Genomic DNA, 24,654 nt, shown 5'->3' on the forward strand with positions numbered 1-24,654 from the left:
TATACTGGCTTTGCATCAGTGCGAGGCTGGTTATATACTGGCTTTGCATCAGTGCGAGGCTGGTTATATACTGGCTTTGCATCAGTGCGAGGCTGGTTATATACTGGCTTTGCACCAGTGCGAGGCTGGTTATATACTGGTTTTGCATCAGTGCGAGGCTGGTTATATACTGGCTTTGCATCAGTGCGAGGCTGGTTATATACTGGCTTTGCATCAGTGCGAGGCTGGTTATATACTGGCTTTGCATCAGTGCGAGGCTGGTTATATACTGGCTTTGCATCAGTGCGAGGCTGGTTATATACTGGCTTTGCATCAGTGCGAGGCTGGTTATATACTGGCTTTGCATCAGTGCGAGGCTGGTTATATACTGGTTTTGCACCAGTGCGAGGCTGGTTATATACTGGCTTTGCATCAGTGCGAGGCTGGTTATATACTGGCTTTGCATCAGTGCGAGGCTGGTTATATACTGGCTTTGTATCAGTGCGAGGCTGGTTATATACTGGCTTTGCACCAGTGCGAGGCTGGTTATATACTGGTTTTGCACCAGTGCGAGGCTGGTTATATACTGGCTTTGCATCAGTGCGAGGCTGGTTATATACTGGCTTTGCATCAGTGCGAGGCTGGTTATATACTGGCTTTGCATCAGTGTGAGGCTGGTTATATACTGGCTTTGCATCAGTGCGAGGCTGGTTATATACTGGCTTTGCATCAGTGCGAGTCTGGTTATATACTGGCTTTGCATCAGTGCGAGGCTGGTTATATACTGGCTTTGCATCAGTGCGAGGCTGGTTATATACTGGCTTTGCATCAGTGTGAGGCTGGTTATACTGGCTTTGCATCAGTGCGAGGCTGGTTATATACTGGCTTTGCATCAGTGTGAGGCTGGTTATACTGGCTTTGCACCAGTGCGAGGCTGGTTATATACTGGCTTTGCATCAGTGCGAAGCTGGTTATATACTAGCTTTGCATAAGTGAGAGGCTGGTTATATACTGGCTTTGCATCAGTGCGAGGCTGGTTATATACTGGCTTTGCATCAGTGCGAGGCTGGTTATATACTGGCTTTGCACCAGTGCGAGGCTGGTTATATACTGGCTTTGCATCAGTGCGAGGCTGGTTATATACTGGCTTTGCATCAGTGCGAGGCTGGTTACATACTGGCTTTGCATCAGTGCGAGGCTGGTTATTCTGGCTTTGCAATCTGAAGCCGTGATCGGTCCCAACCACATTAAATAGCTTGTATAATGTGAAACTCATTTGGTGGCTAATCTGTGTCGCATGTGATCTTCATTCAGCATCATTCAAGATCAGGGGTCTCCCAACTCAGTCCTCAAGGGCCACAATAGACCGGCTTTTATGGATATCAGTCTGACTGAGCCACCTGTGCTGAAACAGGGATATCCATAAAAGCCGACCTGTTGGCGGCTTTGAGGACTGAGTTTGGAGACCCCTGTTCAAAATCATTTTTTTTTTTTTATTTTTATACCAAGTACTGTATTAGCCAGGAGTGGCCTGGCCAGGGCGGCAATCTCCCCCCAGGCCAGTCCTATTTGCTGGGATTTGGCCGCTCCCTGCTTTGCAGCAACTGTGGGCGGCACCGCATGTGGCTTTGTTCCCAGCAACAGGTGGGTCTGAGTCTGTACCAGGAGGTGGAGTGTGAGCTTAAGGGAGCGGGGGACAGACGTTTGTATTTATATAGTGTTTGTTCATGCATGCTGCAAATATCAGGTATGTATTTGGTCTGTTAGTATAGGTCTTATATATACAGTACCATATGCAGTACATATGTTCACACATCAGAAACATATCCGGTGTTTGTTTATTGTGCGTTTGCATGTGAACAGAGCTTATTGTATGGTGTATACTTGTGTAGGGTGTGCGCAGCATGAATCTATTTGGTGGTGTGTGGGCTGCCTGGTTCCTGGGCCAGTTGGTTGGGCTCGCCCCACAGGCTAAAATGCCAACCAGACCCTGATATTAGCTGTCCCTGTACAGGCATCGATGGATGGAACACATGGAATCTCAATCCCTCCGGAATGAATCTGTAGAGTTTGGCTGGTATTTAAACTCCATCATATCTCCAAGGTATAAGTCAGTGGTTCCACGTTAATTATGCGGATCTCACACGCGGAGAGTAAGCTCTGCGTAAAGAATGATGTGAAAGCGGTGTTTGGATACATGCAATGAGCGGAGGGACGATGTAACTCACTGTGGTTTCCATGAAGATCAGGGAAAAGGAGTTTGTTTGTATCCACAATAGGAGTTAAGGGGGGAATTCCGCTCATTTCAGGAATTTATGCTTGATGCCAACTTACATTGATGCGGCCTTTGTTAAACAGAATTGCATAACGTTGTCAGCTACGACATTTGGCACTGTGGATTCACAGCAGATAGGAAAGTGGGCAGACTAGATGAGCTACTGCAAGTGGTTCTTATCTGCCGTCACATTCTATGTTTCTATATTGAAGTGCCAAGCAGTTTAAGGACCCAACAGGAATGCCAATTTATCAAATGCTTTATCAGGAAGTAAAAGATTGAAAGTTCCCTCTCGTTTTCAAGAATGTCCTGGGCACAGAGTTATGACAAATAGTACATGGTTATAAGTACATAGTTACATTAAGTGAGCAGGGTTATATATTATATACAAGACATTGCATGCACAGTTAAAGATAATATATTTTATAGGCGTATGCATCAGTTTCAGAATAGATTGATGTGTGAGACAATTTTAGTTTTGAAAGAACTTAGACTGGTGGCGGCAGTGAGTCTCTGCTAGATTGCTCCAGTTGTGAGGTGCACGGTAGGAGAAGGAACAGACGGATACTTTGTTGAACTTGGGATCATGAACAGTCTTTGAGTCAGATCTTAGATAAGTGATGCATGTGGTAGGGGTGAGGCGCTTATTGAAATAGGCGAGTAGCTTGCCCGGAAAGTATTTGAAGGCAAGACAGGGAAATAAGAACTTTGCGCCTAGACTCAAGGTGATGACCAATCTAGTTCTTTGAGCATTTAGCAGTGATGGGTGTTGTAGTTACATATTGAATTGTAGAGGGTATCAAGTTTGCCAAGGTGAGTTTGGGGTGACGTGCCATATACCATGTCCCCATAGTCTATTAGTGGCATTAGCATCTGCTGTGCAATGCGCTTTCTGACCAACAGACGTGGGGAGGATTTGTTCCTATAAAGTACACCTAGTTTGGCATAGGTTTTGGATGTCAGGGTATCAATGTGCAACCCAAATGTTAAATGGGAGTCAAACCATATGCCCAAATATTTTAAACTAGTAACAGGTGCTATGGTGGAATTAGTTTGTTCGGATCTGGAGCTCCTTCATTGGAATCTTTTAGACATTTAGCCTTGGTCTCTAAAACCAGTTTGTTTTGGGAAATCTAATTTTCAAGTCTCAAAAAGTCAGATTGAAGTACGTGTTCAAGGTCAGAGAGGCGAGGTCTGTGTGCTACAAGATGGTGTCATCTGCATACATGTGTATTGAAGCTCCCTTCCAAGCTGTAGGGAGATCATTGATAAACACACAGAGTAGGGGCCCCAGAACAGAGCCTTGCAGGACAGCACAGGTGATGTCCAAGGGGTTGGAGTTTGAGCCTTAGAAACATGTGGGGATCTACTGTACCTGATCGGTAGGAATGAAACCAGTTTGAAAGCATATGTCTTTATTCCAGAGCACCGAGTGTGTTTAGCAAGATAGCTTTTGATACGGTTGATCATGCTGTTGCAAAAATCTAGGAAAATTGCACCAGTAAGTTGTCCCAGTTCCATTCCACACTGGATCTCATTGAGAAATTAGGTGTGTTAGGTTAAGTGGCTTGAGTTGTATCTGGATTCTTGTTTTTAGGGTCAAGCTAAGTGCAGTTGAAATCCCCAAGAACTAGGGCATGGGGATCAATTTAGCAGCGTCAATTGTAAGGTGTCTGAAATATAAAACACCCCTCCTTTCTTTGACCAGTCTTTCCTAGAAATGGAGTATCCTGGAAGGGCGATAGTTGTAGAGGCTTGTAGGAGTTAGCCATGTTTCTGTGAGAATGATGTCCCCTCTATAAAAAGCCACTCCCCATGTCTAGTGTGAATGTGGTGGGCATAAGCAGGTTACTGTGTGTGAGGGTGCAGGAGGCATTTCAAAAGGAGGAAGAGACTAGTTTGGGAGCTACTATACATTTTATAAGAACAAGATACATTCAAAAGTTACACGTTAATGGAGAGGAACCCCAGGAGCCTTGTTAACCTAATTCTATGTTCAGCTCCCATTGAGATCACCCACCTTTATAATGGGGACAGTGCCATGTATATTAGGTGCAGGGTGAGGACGATACAAACTTTATCACATCTGGCAAGTGATTCTGAGCCTGCTCTGCTTCCTCCAGTTTCACAATGTAATGTGACTGGTTTAACCACAACTTACATTTAAATCTGGCACTATCCGATTTAACAATTATACAAAAAACAGTGAAGCAACTGTATGATAATGAGCCACAAGTCATCACCTTATTTCTACATTGACATCTGTACCTCTGATAAACTAATTATAAATTGGCCAGGAGGAGAGGCACAGTTGCAATAAGAACATGTACACAGGTCACGTCGTGTCCCAAGTCATTATCATTCTTTGTACACTTGTTTGAGTTTTTCCAGAATCTTCTCCTTGCTCAGCTCCACATTCCTTTTTGAGACAGCCAGTAAGTCCTGCACCTCAGATTCCTCGTAGTTTAACTTAAAGGTGGTAAACCGTTCCCTCCATTCTTGCACATCATCTGCGGGCAACAGGTCAAGCATTTTACCAGTTAGACCTGCTCATACTTGCCGATTAAACAAAAGCAACTGAGCCAAGGCATCAAGAAACTCAACTTTATATTTATGAATGGACAAGACTTTTGGCTTAGATATTGGGTGCAACGTTCCGGGACCCTAAGGATATATGATTAAGCAAAACAAATCTATTTCAATGGTCTTCAAGGTGACCATTTTTCCAAAATCTCTATGGGGGTGTATGATGTTCCAATTACATAGTCATGCTGAGCCAAAGAATCATAAACGAACATCAATTTCTCAAAACTGAGAAAAACCATTCCTTAATTGGAGTAAAATTTTCATATAGTTAATTACAATTCTGGTTCGTGGGGGATGTGATGAAATTAGCACAAAACTTGACCGTCAGACTTTTGCATCGATCTATCAGTCTTCCGTCTGTAAAATTGGGGCAATATTGGTGCATAAGAAAAAAAGACCATCTTTTAGATATCTGGTTCAGTTATTCTGCTCTAATTTTTTTGGGGTGGGAGGCATTGATAAATATACCCGTGTGTCCAAAATTTGCTGAGACTTTGGGGGGGACTCTTTATGAACTTTAGTACCCAACAAGAAGAGTTTGTCATCAGATTAAAGCGGAAGATGTGTGTGGGGGTAGTGTGGACAGATTTTGGATAAACCAACCTTGACAATTCTGTCTGTTGAAAAGTGGAAAGTGCAACACAACCGGCACGGTCCTGCTCTCGCCTCCATCGAAGATGTAGCAGCTTTTGGATGGATTGTCTTCTTCCCCTTGTTCTATGTGGATCTTGGGGAAAGGGATCCTATTATGCCGACAGTATTCTGCCGTCTGTTTTAGGGTCTGGGTGGAAAGAGTGAAAACCTGAGTGATGTATTCATGGCTATTACCTGAATTATGCACAATGGCTTCATTAAAATGGAATTTCAAAATACAATTACCATGAATGGATCCCCGGCACTGAAATCGAAGGATAGAATGAGATCCACTTGACGATGGGGCGGGAGCATTAAAGGGTACGCAGAGTTAATCTCCAGGCCGGCATCAATCAGACAGATGTACCTCTGATTAGTGAGGTCTTTAGGAATACCACCTGAAACCATCATTATTGATCAGAAAAGGAAACAATAGCTCGCTCTCAAGATCAAAGGGGGGGGGGGGGGGGGGAAAGACATGACAAACAAGACACACGATATTGGTCAAATGTATGTGTTCTGCCAGAAGAAATGATTGACTTCATGACGGCTGTTTGAGTGATATCTGACTTCCATATGACACTTTCATTTACAGATTCTGCTTTTTAAGGAGAGCTCATACAGTCCCAGAAATATGTAATCTCCAATCAATTCAGCCTTCCATTGGTCACAAAATAAAAAAAAAAATATAGATACCGCAAACCTCGACACGAGAAGATGCAGTATTTGTACTACGCAGGTTTGTAATTAAACGGGTGGCAAGGAGGAGACTTACCTGACCTCTTCCAATTATACAGAAAGTTATGGGTCGTTCCCCATTCCCAGTTGGCAAGACAAGCCAAGGCGTGATATATCACCTTAAACATTTCACAGGTGCCTGTGGAGACAGAATGAGATTCTTAAACAGAAAGAACACCAGGCAAAGAGGGGGGAAGAGTCTTTGAACCGCAAATCTCCTCCTGGAGATTTAGCAATCGCAAGAGCTACCACCATCTACAGTATGCACATCACTAATGCAGAGTACTGTATGCCCCTCACTTTAAGGAATACTGTAAGGGTAAATATGCAAAAGAGTTACAGAGCTACAAAGTGTTGAGAGTACAGAGAGTTGGGTTACTACATGGTCTGTGTCTGTGCAGGAGGAACAGAGCCGAGTACAGGGTGGTTGTGTGTGCGCAGATGGGATTAATGCTGTTGGCTGTGTGGAAGTATGTATACAAGAGTAGTGGATAATCTTCATAGGTCAGTAATAGGTCAAAGAGGGGTGTTATTTTATATTGCAGACACCTTACAATTTCCACATTTAAATTGCACCCTAAGCCCACCCTCTTTAAATCTTAGATGGCACAAATGTGCCTCCCCTTTTCTAAGTCCATCCTGATTGCTACCATCTACAGCCCCCCTATAGTCCCTGACATATCACCCAGTTTCTTGGCTCCATTTTCTCTCTGAATGAGCTGCTACTTCTTGGGGATTTCAATTAAGATTGGCTATACCCAAAAAAAACCCCCACAAAATCCAGATACAACTCAAGTCACTTAACCTAACAACTCATTTCCTAACCCACTCGCACAAACTTGAAATCTCACAACCATTCCTTGCTAGACTGGATTCTCTCCTCAAATCCCAGCAGAATCCAATCCTCTGGCATCCTTCCTGACATTTCAGTGACCATGCAATAGTGTACTGTGCAAGGAAAATTAAACCGCCCCAATCAAGCCCTAAAAGTTATCCTCAATAGAGGATTTAGAAACTTTAACCCACACCAGTTTCTGGCTGATCTTACCAATTGCCATTGGTACAGAATCAACTTAATTCCCGACCCTGCGCTCGACTATTTCCAATGCTCCACTACGCAGAATAAGAGTACGGGGGGGGGGGGGGAGCACCTTCCGTGGGTTACAACGGACCTTATAGCACTCTATCATTTCAGGGATGCCTTGAGGAAAAGCTACAAAGTGACTGGCAGTACCAAGGATCTTAACTACAGATGCCTGCGGAATATGTGCACAAGGCAAAGACGATGTGCACAAGGCAAAGACGACATGCAAAAAGCACAATATTACTCTGACAACCATTGCCAGAATACATAAAACCCAGGTAACTTCTGGGAGGTTATCAACAATATATTCCAGCCTTCTAACCATCAACAACCAAGTAATATCACTAAGGGGGTTTTTACTCTGACAAACCCCACTGACATTGCAAATGCATTCAATGATTACTTTGTGGGTTGTGCTACCAACTTATTAGCGAAACGCAGCCCAAACCATAAACATGAACCTCATTCTGAGTACCCCAATAGCCCCACCCTCTCCCAACACTGTCCACAATTTTCAATTTGCCCCAGTATCTGAGATTACACAAGTGCTCCTCAAATTAAAACTAAGCAGCCAATGTGGACCTGACTTAATGCAATCTAACTTCCTAAGACTTGGTGCCTTATCTATTGCCAAACCAACTGCTTCCAGTCAACTATTTTGTCTTCAGGCCATATCCCTAAGACCAGGAAAACTGCCAGAACTGTCCCACTCTTCAAAAGTAGGGGGGGGGGGGGGGAAGAAGAAATAAAGTCTGAAACTAAAGACCAATCTCTCTTCTCCCAATACTATCCAGTCGTGGAAAAATGTATTTACTCCCAATTAAGCGATTGCTATACAAAGACAAATTTCCCTAAGCAATCCAAATCTGGCTTTCGCCCCAAACACTCCACAGTAACTACCCTGCTAAAAGTTTGCAATGAGATGCAGTGTGGAATGGAACGGGGACAACTCACTGGTGCAGTATTCCTAGATTTTGCAAAGGCTTTTGATACGGTTGATCATGTTATCTTGCTTTACAAGCTCCAGTGCTCTGGAATAGGGAAGCATGCTTTAACCTGGTTTCATTCCTACATATCAATGAGATCACAACATGTGTCTACAGCAGGGGGGCACAAACTTTTTTCCTTACGCCCCCCCTGGCGGCAGTCCCCTCTCCCGCACCCCCCCCCCCCCCAACCTCCGCGCCGGCGTCACATGACCTCATGGCGTCATTTGATGCCGCGTTATCATGGTGACGTGGGAAGGAAGCCGCCGGAGCCAAGGTAAGTAAAGGTTTACAGAGGCCCTGCAGCTCCCCCGGCACTTGATTTAAGTGCCTTCAGGAAGCGCGCGGGGCCTCTGTAAACCCCACGCCCCCCCCTGGGGGTCACGCCCCCCAGTTTGCGCACCGCTGGTCTACAGCATCTCAGGCTCCAACTCCCACCCCTTGGATATCACCTGTGGTGTCCTGCAAGGCTCTATTCTGGGGGCCCTACTCTGTGTTCATCAGTGATCTGCCTACATCTTGTAAGGGAGCTTCAATACACATGTACTGTACAGTATGCAGATGACAATCTTATATGCGCACAGCCCTAGTCTCTCCAACCTTGAACACATACTTCAGTCTGACTTTGCGACTTGAAAATTGGATTTTCCAACACAAACGGTTTTTAAACACGGACAAGACTAACAATGGTATTTGGGACCATGGCTACATTTTTAAAACGACCAATGACTGAGCTCCAGATCATAACCAAAACGCCAATACCACCCTAGCTCCTGTTACTAGTAATTTGTAAAAAAGCCCCTAATCCAGTGCTCAGAACCCCCCACCCCTACCCCCATAATATGATGTCAGCGGTTTTAGAAGTATATCCACATCAAGTCTATTTAATGTGGTCACAGTTTAAAGGCAGTCCTGATGTCTGGTTGAATGTATAGTGCCTGAAGCCGCGCTGCAATGCGCCTCAATGCACTCCCTCCACCCGGCACTTTGAACTTGAATATACTAAATCAACTTTTTTGGGGTCATTACATCTGATTTTGCTGCTCACCGGCATTTTAGCTCCTGTTACTAGTTTTAAATACTTGGGCATATGGTTTGACTCCCATTTAACATTTGGGGATGCACATTGATATCAGGACATCCAAAACCTATGCCAAACTAGGGGTACTTTATAAGAACAAATCATCCCCAAGTTTGCATGTCAAAAAGCGTATCGCACAGCAGATTCTAATAATATTAATAACATCTTCTTGTATAGCGCTGCTAGTTGTACGCAGCGCTTTACAGAGACATTTTGCAGGCACAGGTCCCTGCCCCATGGAGCTTACAATCTATGTTTTTGGTGCCTGAGGCACAGGGAGATAAAGTGACTTGACCAAGGTCACATGAGTCAACACCGGGAATTGAACCAGGTTCCCCTGCTTCAAACTCTCAGTGCCTGTCAGTGTCGTTAATCACTGAGCCACTCCTTCTCCCTTATGCCAATTATCGACTATGGGGACATAGTATACGGCTCGGCACCCCAAACCCGCCTTAGAAAACTTGGACACCCTCTACAATTCAATATGCCGTTTTGTTCTCCAATACAACTACAACACACATCACTGCAAAATGCTAAAAGAACTAGATTGGTCATCACTTGAGTCTAGGCGCAAAGTTCACCTTTCCTGTCTTGCCTTCAAATACTTACGGGGCAAGTGTCTCAACCCTACCACACGCAGCACTTATCGGAGATCTGACTCAGAGACTGTTCATGGCCCAAAGGTTCAGCAAAGTATCCGGCCAATCCTCTTACAGTGCACCCCAAAACTGGAACCATCTACCGGAGACTCACAACTGCAACCAGTCTAAGTTCTCTCAAAACTAAAGCGGTCTCACATTTTAAATCTGGTCTGTAATTGTTATATACATTATCTTTAACTGTGCATGCAATTTCTTGTATATCATCTATACCCTGTTCACGTATGTAACTATGTACAGCTCAACCCCATTATAAAGCGATCCGTTACAACGCGGATCCGCTTATAACGCAATGCAAACGTGGCTCCCAATGTTCATATTTATGAATACTTTACAACACGATTATTGGCATCTTAAATACTTTATTGTACAATGCATACAATTGTACATTATTTCTAACGCGATCCGCTTACAACGTGATGTGATTCTTTGAAACCCAAGCACAGCGTTATAAGGGGGTTGAGCTGTATTTTTAACCATGTATTATTTATCATAACTCTGCCCAGGACATACTTGAAAATGAGGTAACGCAATGTATTACTTCCTGGTAAAACATTTTATGAATAAATATGGGAATATGTGACATACCTGTGGTGTTATTCAACGTGTCCTGCAGGACTTCCAGAGTATACTCTACTTCCTTGCTGATTGTCTCGGAAGACATTTCCTCAAGATCTCTTTCCATGATCTCTGGACACAAGGACACATAATACTTCAGTATCATAAGAGCAGCATGCATAGAATACAATAGCCAAGAAGCTCTTTAAGTGTTTTTATGGGACATGCTTAATATGTACAGTAACCATACTAGAAAAAACAAAAAAAAAACAGTAATATCCTTGGATTTTCCATTCATGTTGGCAAAGATGTTGGGGACAGATGCACCAAGAATTGTTAAATGTGGCAGAGATGTGATTGGCCTAAATTTGCCCTCACCCGATTGGTCGGTCCTTATTTGGCCCCAATTAGTTGTGGTTTTGTACAAGAGGTTTTAAGATTTTTAAACAAGCAGGAGTGGGAACACAGAACTGCACGCTGCATCTGCTACAATATTTGGTGTTGTCCACTGCACTGGACGCAAGGTAGCAGTGTTCCACGAGACATCCTGGAGGTTTGTGTATGTCTGTGTTATCTAAACAGAAGTCACTAAACCAATGGAGGAGTGACAGATAAAAGCCAGACAGCCTATAAGCAAAGAGAAAAAAAGATTCCCAGTGCACCAAGAGGTGTCTATCCGCAGGCATCAGAGCAGCTGGGAGGGCTGGTTGAATTCTCCTAGTGAGAGAAAGATGGTCGCCATATATTTAATATCCATACTCCACATCGAACACAGTGGAGGGGATATCCACAGTCGGGGCTCGTAATGGGGACAATAACTCCCAAATCACTTGAGTATTCCTTCCCTCAGGCAAAGGCAACCAGCTCAAACCGGAGCTGGACTGACTGCAGCTCCCGTGACTGCTGCATGCGTGCTCCTGGAGGGTCTCGGATAGAATTCTAAGGATCAGGAATCAGATGTCCCACAATGCTGAACGTGTTTCATGGCACCGGTCCACCATCAGGGTTATGCCTGATATATAGAAAAACACTATACCGGTTTCACAAACTCAGCACTAAGGTAAGTAAAAGTGGGAACTCAGGTGAGTCATTGGTTAAACATATAGAACAGGTTATTTCAACCTTATACCGATTCAATCTGAAAGTGCACACATGCTGAAAATCCCTGTACATGGCACTAGATTAATTCCAGAACATCCTAATATTACAATATAAGATAACATACAAAAAAAAAAAAAAGTATAAAGATCCATAGAAGACACCTCTGGAATGCCCCATCCCTCAATATCCGACTAGCACCCTTTCTATCCACCTTAAAAACACACCTTCTTAACGAAGCATACAAGTAGCTCCGTGGCTGATACTATACACCTCATACATAAACCGTGGCCCCCTGCAGACGCAGTTACCAGAACACCCTCCTACGGTCTGTTCTTCCTACCTACCAATTAAATTGTAAGCTCTTCGGGGCAGGGACTCCTTTTCCTAAATGTTACTTTTATGTCTGAAGCGCTTCTTCCCACTATGTATTATTTATATGATTGTTACGTGTATTACTGCTGTGAAACGCTATGTACATTAATGGCGCTACATAACTAAAGACATGCATAGAAAACAAAAATGTATGTACATCTTTATATTCATAGATATTATTAGGCGTGTTGAAATGTGTGGGATCTAGTGCCATGTACAGGGATTTTCAGCATGTGTGTGCACATTCAGATTGAAATCTGTTTGCTATTGAAACCACCTGTTATATAAATCCAACCAATAAGACTCACCTGAGATAGATATCACACAGTATCCATGCTGTGTGACAGGAAGGCATATCCCTGATGCTTAACCTTCTCCACAAAACGCGTTGGGCATTGTGGGATATCTGAGCCCTCATCCTTAGAATTATATCCGAGACCTTCCAGGACCACGCATGCAGCCGTCACGGGAGCTGCAGATCTGTGCAGCTCCGTTTCTGGGTGGCTGCCTAAGCGAGAGAAGGAATACTCGAGTGATTTGGGAGTTTTTATTGTCCCAATCTTGAGGATCCCCTCTTGCCGTGTGAGACGCGGCGTGTGAATACTATATACGGTGACCATCTTTTTCTCCCGCGTGGAGAGTTCAAACAGCCCTCCCAGCAGCAGATCGACGCCGAGCAGAGGGACTTGGATCAGCGCCAGAACCTTGGGATCTGGGCGATATTGCTCAAACTATCTTCCTTTCTGTAAGGGCAACACTGTTCAACGTTTACGTTTGTTTTTATCAGTAAACTTTAATACACTAGGTTTATCCGAGCGCTTCTCTTGTCTCACGATTCGCCTATAACCAAAACCTTAAAAGATGTAGCAAGTATTGTAACGAAACAGAATTGTTCCCTGAAAAGGGAACAAAGATTCTCGCTCAACCTAAGAGTAATGAAAATGTTAAATGCAGTGTGAATACTGGAAAAAAAATAAACACAAATAAAAACCAACGGTCAGTTGGAGTATAAAGATACGTGAACATGAGATTAAAGAGTACTTAAAAAAAATAACGGTTATATTATATATGCTGATGAGTTAAGTGTGTTAGTAAAACACATTTGTATGTCACCCCAATTTTACCAACAAATCAAAATCGCTGTGTGATTAGTACTAAGGTCAAACTATTGTGACAGATATAGAGTTCACAGCGATTGGCATCTAATGACACCCAGCTGGGTATTGCATTGATTGAATATTCTCTCTGAGCTTGGTTGATTATAAAGCCTTACATAATAAATAAAAAAAGTATAAAATTAAAAATAAATAGGACATTAGCCCTAGGGAAGCTCTAAAGCAGGCTGATTGCCACGGTTGATGAGTGTTAATGAAGGTAATTGGGCTGAAACCATATTTGTGTCAACATGCTACTTATTGTAAATGGCGCTTTGCATTTCAATATCTATTGCTCGAGTATCTAATTAGTGGCTAATTGTAGCCAGCTGAACCTGTTCTAATGTTCCCACAATAGATAAACAATAGGGAGTAAATAGGACGAGAGAAGCGATGGTCCCTATAAAGAACGATTGATCAATAACTTCCTTCTTCGGGGTAACCACAGGTAAGCATGTGTGCTCCAGAGGGAAAGTGGATGTTGGCGGCTATACTGAATGTAGCCCTCAGGAGCACCTCCCGAGACTGCCTACCAGGCTGGCATTGCCAACTTGTGACATCAGCTCAATTAAACACTGATGCGCGTTTCGAGTGTCATAGCACACTTCAATCATGGGTGAGTCAGAAAGGTGTCTGAACGGAGCTTTTTAAAGCATCACATTGGTATGGCACCCATCCTGCTACACACACAAAAAAATAAATACATAAATCAGAGCTTATACAGATACTGGCTGGCGGGTACATACAGGAGGCTATCTAAATACCCATTATGATCCAGGGTGGAAAAATTGCTGTCAGATATTTTACTCAGTACACGTGATCAAAATATTCTACATTATGATGTAAAATATATTGCTAGTGATAAAAAGTAAAAGAAATGGCTGTCTCCAATACAGCTAATTACACTAGTTAAAGAATTGCTTTAAAAAGAGGGTGGCAGCCAAGTGTGTCCCTGTCTATTCTTAAGTACTGGTAGTTGATCTCATCAGGGCTAAAGACTAGAGCCAGATAATATTGTGCTTGAAAATATCATCATGGTGAAACAAGTCTGTTTGTTCTCTGCTGGTCAAACGTTGTTTACAGGTCAGGTTCTTCTTTCCCTAGCGCTGCAACTTTCCCTGTTCCTTTTCTTCATCTGGCTCCCAGTGCTTCAGGTACCTTCATGTGTGTGTTGCATTTCCTTTGCACTATTGTGTGGTTCCCATCACCTTCATTGTCAGATGTTTCCCAATCTGTTGATGAATCATTAGGCTCAACTTGGTTACATCGAACAATGTGGTGTCTAAAATATTCTGCCTTCCTGGAAGTGCCTCGAATCCACGCGAGAACCTTTTGTGCTTGCGTTCCTTTAGCGCCCGTGTGAATCAATATCTCCTTTAAGTTTGATTAAGGGCATTGTGAATATAGTTGGTTTCCCACTGTTCAACTTTTGATTGGATGGACTTTCAAGAAGACAGAATATTTAGACGCCACATTGTTGGATGTCAGACAAGTCGAATTATGATTCATCAATACATTGGGAAACAATTAGCCACTAATTACATACTTGCACAATAGATATTGTAAAGAGCTATTGGAATCTCAATACGTACGCATGTATTTATTTAACAGGGCGTTTTAAATTGTAGTTTTTCAATTTCCCAGTTCTGTTTCAGAGACTACTCTATTTATAACCTGTGAAGGTCACAGATATTGTTTCAGCCTTAATTAACACAATCAACCGTGGTAATTAACCTATTCTGGAGCTTCCCGAGGGCTGGTTTCAGATTATTAATTTGAGTCTTTTCATTATGTATGGCTTTGTAGTCAACCAACCTCAGATCAAATATTCTATGTTACTATGGCAGGGAAATGTACCTGTGTGTCACAATAGTTTGACTTTAACACAATACTGAAGTTTAAAAGGAAGTTCAAAAGAAGTGAGTAAGAAATGGACACCCCATCTGGCCCTGATTCCTGCATGTGAACTACGCTGGAAAGGAGGATATCATCAATACCAGACTGCATCATTACTGCTGTGATGCTGCCTTTACCATTTATATTTGCTGTGACTTCACTTCTCAAATTATGCACTTCTTTTTACCAGCCTCAGTATGTCTCTAACTCTATTCATATATCTCCATCTCTCCTTCCTTCACCACTTCTCAGCTCACATGAACTCCTTTCTTACCTGCATCCTCTGACACAACACAGCTATATCCCCTACACTAAAACACACCCCTACAAATCATCCTCACACATCCTCTTTCTATCCATGCTTCTCCTCCTGGCTTCTGGGGATATCTCTCCCAATCCTGGTCCCTGCCTTATTTTTACTTGCTCTCGTCCTCGCCTGCCAAATGCAATCTCTACTCCTTCTGGTGTTAACCCCTCCAACCTCATACCCATCCCCTGCCACCCTCCCTCCTCTCTCCTGTGCCCTTTGGAATGCTCGCTCCCTTTCTAACAAGTTCCTCTCTGTGCATGACTTCTTTCTCTCTCACTCCCTGCTTCTCTTTGCTATAACTGAGACCTGGCTCACTCAGTCTGACTCTGCTCTGGAAGCTGCCCTCTCCTACGGTGGCCTTTCCTTCTCCCACACCCCGCGCCCTGATGGCAGGGGTGGAGGCGTGGGGCTCCTGTTCTCTCTCTGCCGTTACCGAACCCTTCCTATTCCCCCCTCTCTTGCTTTTCCCTCCTTTGAGGCTCACACTGTCCAGATCTTCTCTCCTCTCCCGGTCCATGTGGCGGTCATCTATCGCCCACCTACCTCTACTCATTCCCCTTCTGCCTCTCTCTCTCACTTTGAATCCTGGCTCTCTTTCTTTCTCTCCTCAGACTCCCCTGTTCTTCTCCTTGGGGACTTGAATTGCCACATTGATGACCCCTCTCTCCCTTGGGCTTCCCGCTTTCTTTCTCTAACCTCTTCTTTTGGCCTTCAACAGTGGACTGCAGCCAGCACCCACAAGGATGGCCACTACTTAGACCTGGTTTTCACTAAAAACTTCTCTCTCTCTGATTTCTCCATTTCCCCTTTTCCTTTCTCTGACCATCACCTCATCTCATTCTCTCTATCTCGCTTCTCCACCTCCATCTACCCCCCGGTTCTGCAGAAACCTGCGCTCTATTCACTTACCTGACTTTGAGTCCACTTTAAGCTCCACCCTCTCCTCTCTCAGCTCTGCTACAGACCCTGACAAACTGGTCAGGAACTACAACTCTGCCTTGTCCTCGTCTCTTGATCTACATGCCCCGCTTTCTCTCTGCCGCACTCGCCCTTCTAACCCTAGACCCTGGCTAAATTCCCACACGCGCATGCTGCGTTCCTCCACTCGTTCCTCTGAACGCCTCTGGAGGAAGTCTCACACTCTCGCAAACTTCCTTCACTACAAATTTATGCTATCCTGTTTCAACTCTGCCCTCTCGCAAGCTAAACAAGCCTATTTTTCTGCACTAATCAACATGCACAAGTCTAACCCACGCCGATGGTTCTCTGTCTTTGATACTCTACTCAAACCACCCTCAGCTGCCTCTCCTTCCTCCATCTCCGCTCAGGACTTTGCTGACTATTTTAAGGAAAAGGTGGAATCCATACGGCAGAACATCCCCTCTGTTTCTTCCTCCCATCCTACACCTCTTCCTAACTCTCCTCCTGCCTTCCTTGACTCTTTTTCCACTGTCTCAGAGGAGGATGTGTCGCTGTTGATCACCTCCTCTCCCTCTACCACTTGCCCTCTTGACCCCATTCCCTCCCATCTCCTAAAACCTCTAGCTCCTACTATAATCCCTACGCTCACACACATTTTTTAACTCCTCCCTCTGCTCTGGAACCTTTCCATCCTCCTTCAAACATGCAACAGTCATACCATTACTCAAGAACAACAAGCTTGACCCTACCTGTCTTTCTAACTATCGACCTGTCTCCCTCCTGCCTTTTGCCTCCAAACTCCTTGAACGTCTTGTATTCTCTCGCTTGCTCCATTTTCTCAACACCTATTCTCTCCTAGACCCTCTACAATCTGGCTTCCGCTCTGCTCACTCCCCCGAAACAGCCCTCACTAAAATAACTGACGACCTCCATGCTGCCAAAGACAGAGGTCATTACACTCTGCTCATATTACTCGACCTCTCTGCAGCATTTGACACAGTGGACCACCCTCTTCTCCTCCACATTCTCCATACTCTAGGTATTCGGAACAAAGCTCTATCCTGGATCTCATCCTACCTCTCCCATCGTACTTTCAGTGTCTCTTCTGCTAACACCTCCTCCTCCATTGATCTCTCTGTGGGGGTACCCTAGGGCTCTGTCCTGGGACCTCTTCTCTTTTCTCTGTACACACTCTCTCTAGGTGACCTAATAACATCTTTTGGGTTTAAATATCACCTCTATGCCGACGACACACAAATATACTTTTCAACACCTGTCCTTACACCTGCTGTACAAACCAAAGTTTCTGAATGTCTCTCTGCTATATCATCCTGGATGGCCCTCCGCCGCCTTAAACTCAACATGGCTAAAACAGAGCTCCTCATACTTCCTCCCAAACCAGGCCCTACTACCTCCTTCCACATTACTGTTGGAACTACAATCATTCACCCAGTAGCCCAAGCACGCTGCCTGGGGTCACACTCGACTCCTCTCTCACATTCGCCCCTCACATTCAAAATATTTCTAAAACCTGTCGCGTTTTCCTCCGCAATATAACAAAGATACGCCCTTTCCTCTGTTGCTCGACCGCTAAAACTCTGACTCAGGCCCTCATTCTCTCCCGTCTTGATTACTGTAACCTCCTGCTGTCCGGCCTTCCTGCCTCTCACCTGTCTCCCCTACAATCTATCCTAAACGCTGCTGCCAGAATCACTCTACTCTTTCCTAGATCTGTCTCAGCATCTCCCCTCATGAAAACCCTCTCCTGGCTTCCGATCAAATCCCGCATCTCACATTCCATTCTTCTCCTCACTTTTAAAGCTTTACACTCTTCTGCCCCTCCTTACATCTCATCCCTAATTTCTCGTTATGCACCATCCAGACTCTTGCGTTCTTCTCAAGGATGTCTTCTTTCTACCCCCTTTGTATCTAAAGCCCTCTCCCGCCTTAAACCTTGCTCACTTTCTGCCCCACACCTCTGGAATGCCCTTCCCCTCAGTACCCGACTAGCACCCTCTCTATCCACCTTTAAGACCCACCTTAAGACACACTTGCTTAAAGAAGCATATGAATAGCACTGTGGATATTCTGAACACGATACATAAAGCTTGGCCCCCTGCAGACGCACTTACCAGAACTCCCTCCTACTGTCTCTGTACGTTCTACCTACCAATTAGACTGTAAGCTCCTCGGGGCAGGGACTCCTCTTCCGAAATGTTACTTTTATGTCTAAAGCACTTATTCCCATGATCTGTTATTTATATTATCTGATATTTATTTGATTACCCCATGTATTACTACTGTGAAGCGCTATGTACACTAATGGCGCTATATAAATAAAGACATACAATACAATACAATACCCACAGACTTAAGGTAAAATTGGGGTGACATGAAGGGTGTTGAGGCCGTTACTTGCACCTCGGGTGACATACAACTACAAAGTGCTATATTTTTTGGTGTAGGGACACCACTGGAAATGGTTGTCCGAAAGCCACAGACCAGAGACCTGGAGCGAGCTGCAGATTGTCACCATGCAATGACCTCAAAGTGCATATTAGGGTTGAAACTGCCAGAAGGGACAAAGAAACAGCTGAAGGAACCCAGCCCTCACCCTTCAAGACATGGGCCAAGTGCCGCAGGCGTTGCGCCTTGTGCGGATCCTTCATCTTAAGCAGGTTCTCGTCAGACAGCAGGATCCCCACTCCTTTGCATCCCTGGCAGTTGCACTCTGAGGGCGGGAAGCACAGGGGATTTAGTTTGTTACCGACCTGGGTAACGTTTGAGCAAATAAAAAAATTAAGTGGTAAATGAAGTATAGAAAAATTAACATTAATGGCAGCTGCAGACCACCCGGTCATCTGGAGTAATCCAAAACAGACTGACCCTTGCAATGCAAAAGCATGAAAAGAAGCCGTTATAATGGTATAATAATTGGAGTTATATGGAGCAGATATACAGAGTAATAGGATGAATTATAGGGAACCGTTATATGGAGCAATAGGAGTTATATTGAAGTATATTCACAATTATAGGGAATGATATGGTGCAGCATGAGGAGCTGCGAGTACTTTGAGTACAGCATTATTACTTCTGCGATAATTGTACTGTTCATGCATCAGTAAGATAGGTACTGAACTAATGCTCATATGGTCAGTGTGAGTACAATCTGCCCCATACGTAGGCATTTAGAAGAAGCTGTTTATTAACTTGTCACAAGCAGGCGAGAGAAATCACGTTCCAGGAAAAATCAGTGGTTATGAACTTCCTGTCCATTTATTATTTCTGTTCTACAAAATGGCCAGAACCCCATTTCATCATGATTAAGGGACCTTTTCCACAAGCTGAAATGTGTCGCAGGCCCCTCTGGCAGCGAATTAGCAGGTAACGCAGAAGCATAGCGCTGGATGCCCCATGCACACGGTTTGTATCCCAGCTCATAACATACAGTAGCCGAGTGCTTGTTCAAACCTGGACAGCTGTAAAGCCCAGCTCCTTGTTCCGCCGTGTCAGAGCAGCGTGACCCAGTGAACACGTCACGAAGGAAGTCTGGGAAACAAAGAGTTACATTTTATGACCACATTTCAAATGCCAGCCTCAGCCAATGTCTACATTGTATTGCAAACCAATAGGCCCATTAATATCCAGTCTTTGTAATCATGTTGTGGGAGGGATAAAGAGACCGTCCTTTCTATTTTTCTGGCCATGTTTTAGCCTGAGGCTGAAGGAACATCCTTTATAGGCATATTTTATATTCTTGGAGCCAGAGACTGTAGGGCACCTTTGTTGTGTCCCTAGGTCAGAGAGACACATTCAAGGTCATCTGAATGCAGTGGTATACTGTGGGTCATACACATTTTCTATCCCAGTCATTACATCCGACATGAGGGAACATACTTAAAGGACAAAAGCTTTGTCACCCTGATGTGGAAAGGACAGACTGAATAGGCTATAGGCCCCCTGTTCTGTTTCACTAGGCCCCCCTATTTCAAAGGGGCACAGACTCAATGGCCCATAGGTCCTCTGTCATTGTGTCACCCTGCAGTTTTAGGACCCAATGGTCCATCCTATGATGTGCAACGGCTTACCTATGACCGTGTTCCAGATTTCCTCCTTACATGCCAGGGCACTGCCCCACAACCCTAAGAGGAAGAGATACTTGCTTAGCTAGCACACCACTGCATGAATGGTAACTCACCTGGTGCCATGTTGGCTTTGCATCAATTTATGCACCCAAACAAAATTATTGGGAAACGACTGTGCCAACACTTTGTATTTCATGGACACGCAGACACATGAACTACTTCAACAGAACAATGGTTCAACACCACCATACATTTGTGTTTGCTTTCACCTGTAAACGGCTACATCTAATGACACTGGACACAATCTGGAGCGAGAAAGGACAAATAACCACAGCTGTCATTGTCCAACATGTGTAATGTGACTAAGATTTCACATTCTGCGCCACGAGGAGAAGAACATTTAAACCAGAGTGTGCTAGAGGGATGCGCATCACATTGCTTTGCAATGCATTGATAGTCTCCCTGTAACTCAGGGGGTCAATTAGCTTGACTTCAATGGTTGAGACTGTTGATAACGCTGATGTCATGGATGATGTTATGCTGCTCCTTCCAGCGAGTGCATCACTGTAAAACATCTCTAGGTCACGGAACTAGTCCTGACCTGCAAATTCCAAAATTGCCTGGATAGATGTGGTTGAGATAGTCACCGGATAATGGTGCCATTTTGGCGCCTCAAAATGAGCGAGACCATACAGCCCATCTCACCTTGCAGGTAACAGAGGTTTTTCTCAGGGGCTTCGTTCTTTAATTCCCCATTTGTGAACTCGCTGCCCATGAGCCGAGTGTCCACAAATGTTTTGTAAGCTGGAAATCCAGATCTGTGTGGTGTGAACTCAAACCAGGTCCCTGAAAGGAGATAAATAGTCCTCTAGTAGGGAGAACGCAGGATTGCAGCTAATAACAGTCATTGATGGGTTTACATATCCAATCCCTTCAGGAATTACACCCCCCCCCAATTAAATTCCTTGTGATGCGATTGGAATCTCTACTTCCCCACGTGACAAATACAGACCGGAGCCTTTCTAGTGGTTTCATGTTGGACTCACCTGGCTCATTCGGCCTCTTCTTCGTCACATTGCTTTTCTCCACAGCGGAGTAGACTGGATACGGGTTTCTGCCATTCTCACAGGCGGCCTGGTGACTGGACATCTTCTGCTCATTAATCTGGGTGAGGACATTAGGAGGGTTATAGTGATACACAAGATTGTGCCTTAAAGTTTCTAAATAGCAATTTTTCATGCATTTTATAAGGACATCTGAAGCAATGTCAGCACAGAACATGTAGTTTAACTCAGTCCATACAAAATGCGGTCCCATCTGGCAGCAAAAGGGATTACTGATGTATACTCAGAAAATAGCACGTGTATCTCGTATATTTTGCCTACATTGCATTTTTTATTTAGAGCTTTACAATTGTAGTTACTATGCAGTCAGATGTATCTCCCCCTGCCCCAGATTTGCTGCAGATGAGCCGCAGTGCAGGGGGGAATTTCCCATCAGGGTTAACACCACAGGTATCCCGGCTTCTGAACGTGAATCCTATTCAGAAGCAGGGACCCCTGCTGTGTTAATCCTTACGGGCAATGAATCTGAGTTTTGGCCCTGGAGAAGCTGCGATTTTCTCTTGGTTATGCATCTCGGTACGGCACCCACCTCTCTCGTCATCTTATGAATGATTATATAAGCCCAGATGTTGGTCAAAGACTGGACCTTCTCTTTGGATGTTTCTTGCAGCTTCTCCCATGCTTTTACCCAGTTGCACGCCGTCTTGGTTAACCGGTTACACACCTTTTGTTCCATCTCCTTCATGGATTTTGACCACATGTCACTGTCGTACAGTGATGCCATGCACCTGGAAGCAAAGTGGAGGTGGCACACATTGGCTTAGGTAATAACCAACATCTCAGAAGTTTGAGAAGATGCATGTACAATAAAAGGACATTGAGTCAGGGAGGTCGAATCATGAATTATAGGCGTGATCACGAGACAAACGGTGTATTCTGGACTGTCAGTATCTTGCCATGTCTGTCTCAATTGTGACTGGGAGTGATACATTAATGATGGGTTCCACTAGAACTTGATGCTTGGAGGTGTACTGTAGATTAAAAGGGTTAAAGTGAAAATGGTCGCTTCTCTAGGGTCTTGTGAAATTCTTTATTTTCATGCTCTCTTATGAGTTGCTTATTGTTCTCCATACTTGGCTGTTTGGGGACTGATGGCATAATTAACTTGCCAGGGAGAAGATTAGGAAGGAATTGGATGGTGGCACTTTGCCTGTAGCAGAGAAAAGACTTCGCAACCCGTCTTCTTTTGAAAGAGATGAAATAAAGATTTTACAAGACTTCCAATCATTAGAGCAGTGGTTCCCAAACTTTTTCGGTTCAAGTCGATCAGGATTTTTCCGCGGCGCCCAAAGCAAAAACAAAGTTGTATATACATACCCAACAGTTGCAGTGCACAGTTGGTGACACACACACACACTCTCAGACCCACCACACACACACAGCGACGGATGTGAGTGACTGGGGGGGGGGGGGGGGGGGGAAGAGGAGGAGAAAAGGCAGGAGATCCGTGCAGGCGGCTCCCCGCCTCCCCCTGCACCCATCGCCAGAACAGGCAAATGTACAACCTCCAGCACAGCCGCTACCTTCTCCTATCACCCGGAGCAGAAGGGGACAGGACACCGCGCAGCCACCAGCAGACAGAGGAGCCAGAATCAGGAAGACAGACACACACACTCACCTGTGTGCTCTGCACAAAGCGGAAGCCCCGCCCTTGGCTTCCTCTGACCTGCACCCAATCCCCTGCGGCCCGGTCGGCATTAAGGAGGGATGGTGGGGAGGGATAATCGCGGCGCCCCTCTAGGCAAGCCACGGCGCACCAGGGCGCCGCACAGATTGGGAACCACTGCATTAGAGGATAAGGCGACATTAAGGTGATGCATCAAGTGTGGCTTTGCAATGTCACTCACGTACCAGGTAGACCCAGAGGTCCCACATAGGTATGTAATGGCATCTAGGAAGTCTTGATCGGCCAGTTCTCGCAGGGTTCCCAAGAGACCGATCATGGCACGAAGCCCCCCTCCGGACCCAAGGACTGCAATGACAGGCTCATGATCCTGTAGAAAGAGAACAACACTAGTGTTAAAAATGTCAGACACATACAAACTATTGGTAGGGATGTTAATTGTATTACCGTACTTTAGAAAGCATGAAAGGTTTAATCTACAGTAACCATTCTACATTTGTGTTGCGTCAATGGCCAAGATAATGGACCCTCATTTTCCAAGCAATTCTCACAGATTCAGGACAGTGGTTTCCAATGGACCTCTCTGCGAGTGATAACTTGGTTCCTTGGGATTCATTGTGTGTAAAGAATAAAACATGCTGTTCCTTTATTTTGCAGAATGTGTCGGGGAGGAGCAGCCACAGCTCCCATTGTTATAGAGAGCTGCACCAAACGCCAACATGTGAAGTATTACTGTATCAATATACAGAGTATTATGTTTATTTAGCTGGAAGTATCGCGATCCTTTGCATCATTATGCAGTGCATGTTTATTATACATGAACATTATACATCAGGTTCATATCCACAAAGCTGGAGATGGTGTGAGGAGATACTTTGTATCATTGCACACTGCATCAGGATAATGTATGGAAGTGCAATATACAATGTAGCTTCATTCACTTTAGAGCAGAAGAGAGTACTTTGATTCTTCTGAGCCCCCCATGGAAAATTTTATTGTAGGGATTTCACCAGAGGCGGAGCACGACTACCTGCCTGCCAGTGATCCCCAGCCTCTGGAAACACTTGGACACTTCTTTTCTCCTCGCGTTAGTAGCTACTTTTTCTCCTTGGGACAGTTCCTTGTCCAGAACGACCTTTGGACCAGTGCTGGAAACAAAATTGTGCGTGCTGTAGCACGGTCAGTGTACATGGCAGATCAGTGTGGCGCAATGGGGGTTATTCATTATACTGCAATAGTGCCGATCGGGGCGCTATCACATGAAAACTGCCCAGATCAGCTTTAGCCTCCACTGTGTTCTTGTCACAAGAGCTTGCAATCTATGTTGCAGTACTCCATGAAAAGAAATGTGAAAAGGTTTGCTCATATTCCCACGGTTAAGAATCAAGCACTCGCAGCCTGTACATAGCACAATACAGTTTATTACAGCAACAGAACAGGGAAATGTAGGGATTGCACCAACATATACCCAGTCTATTCAGCACAATG

General features: G+C 44.5%; 1 protein-coding gene across 2 annotated transcripts in view; it reads right to left on the bottom strand.

Moving 5' to 3' along the window:
• Positions 1 to 3,652: 3,652 nt before the first annotated feature.
• Positions 3,653 to 24,654, bottom strand: part of PLA2G4C (phospholipase A2 group IVC) — a 30,396-nt gene continuing 9,394 nt past the window's right edge. For both annotated transcript variants that reach the window (XM_075568950.1, XM_075568951.1), the window contains 13 exons: positions 24,197 to 24,314; positions 23,394 to 23,536; positions 22,072 to 22,270; positions 21,465 to 21,582; positions 21,124 to 21,264; positions 20,422 to 20,475; positions 19,805 to 19,882; positions 18,948 to 19,064; positions 10,610 to 10,711; positions 6,249 to 6,350; positions 5,720 to 5,871; positions 5,444 to 5,621; positions 3,653 to 4,764 (listed from right to left, as the gene is read on the bottom strand). In XM_075568950.1, the coding sequence (XP_075425065.1) occupies positions 4,613 to 4,764; positions 5,444 to 5,621; positions 5,720 to 5,871; positions 6,249 to 6,350; positions 10,610 to 10,711; positions 18,948 to 19,064; positions 19,805 to 19,882; positions 20,422 to 20,475; positions 21,124 to 21,264; positions 21,465 to 21,582; positions 22,072 to 22,270; positions 23,394 to 23,536; positions 24,197 to 24,314 (1,654 nt within the window). In that variant the 3' untranslated portion in view covers positions 3,653 to 4,612. The remainder of the gene's footprint in view (positions 4,765 to 5,443; positions 5,622 to 5,719; positions 5,872 to 6,248; positions 6,351 to 10,609; positions 10,712 to 18,947; positions 19,065 to 19,804; positions 19,883 to 20,421; positions 20,476 to 21,123; positions 21,265 to 21,464; positions 21,583 to 22,071; positions 22,271 to 23,393; positions 23,537 to 24,196; positions 24,315 to 24,654) is intronic.

This window comes from Ascaphus truei, chromosome 13 (genome assembly GCF_040206685.1).
Source record: "Ascaphus truei isolate aAscTru1 chromosome 13, aAscTru1.hap1, whole genome shotgun sequence".
NCBI lineage: Eukaryota > Metazoa > Chordata > Amphibia > Anura > Ascaphidae > Ascaphus > Ascaphus truei.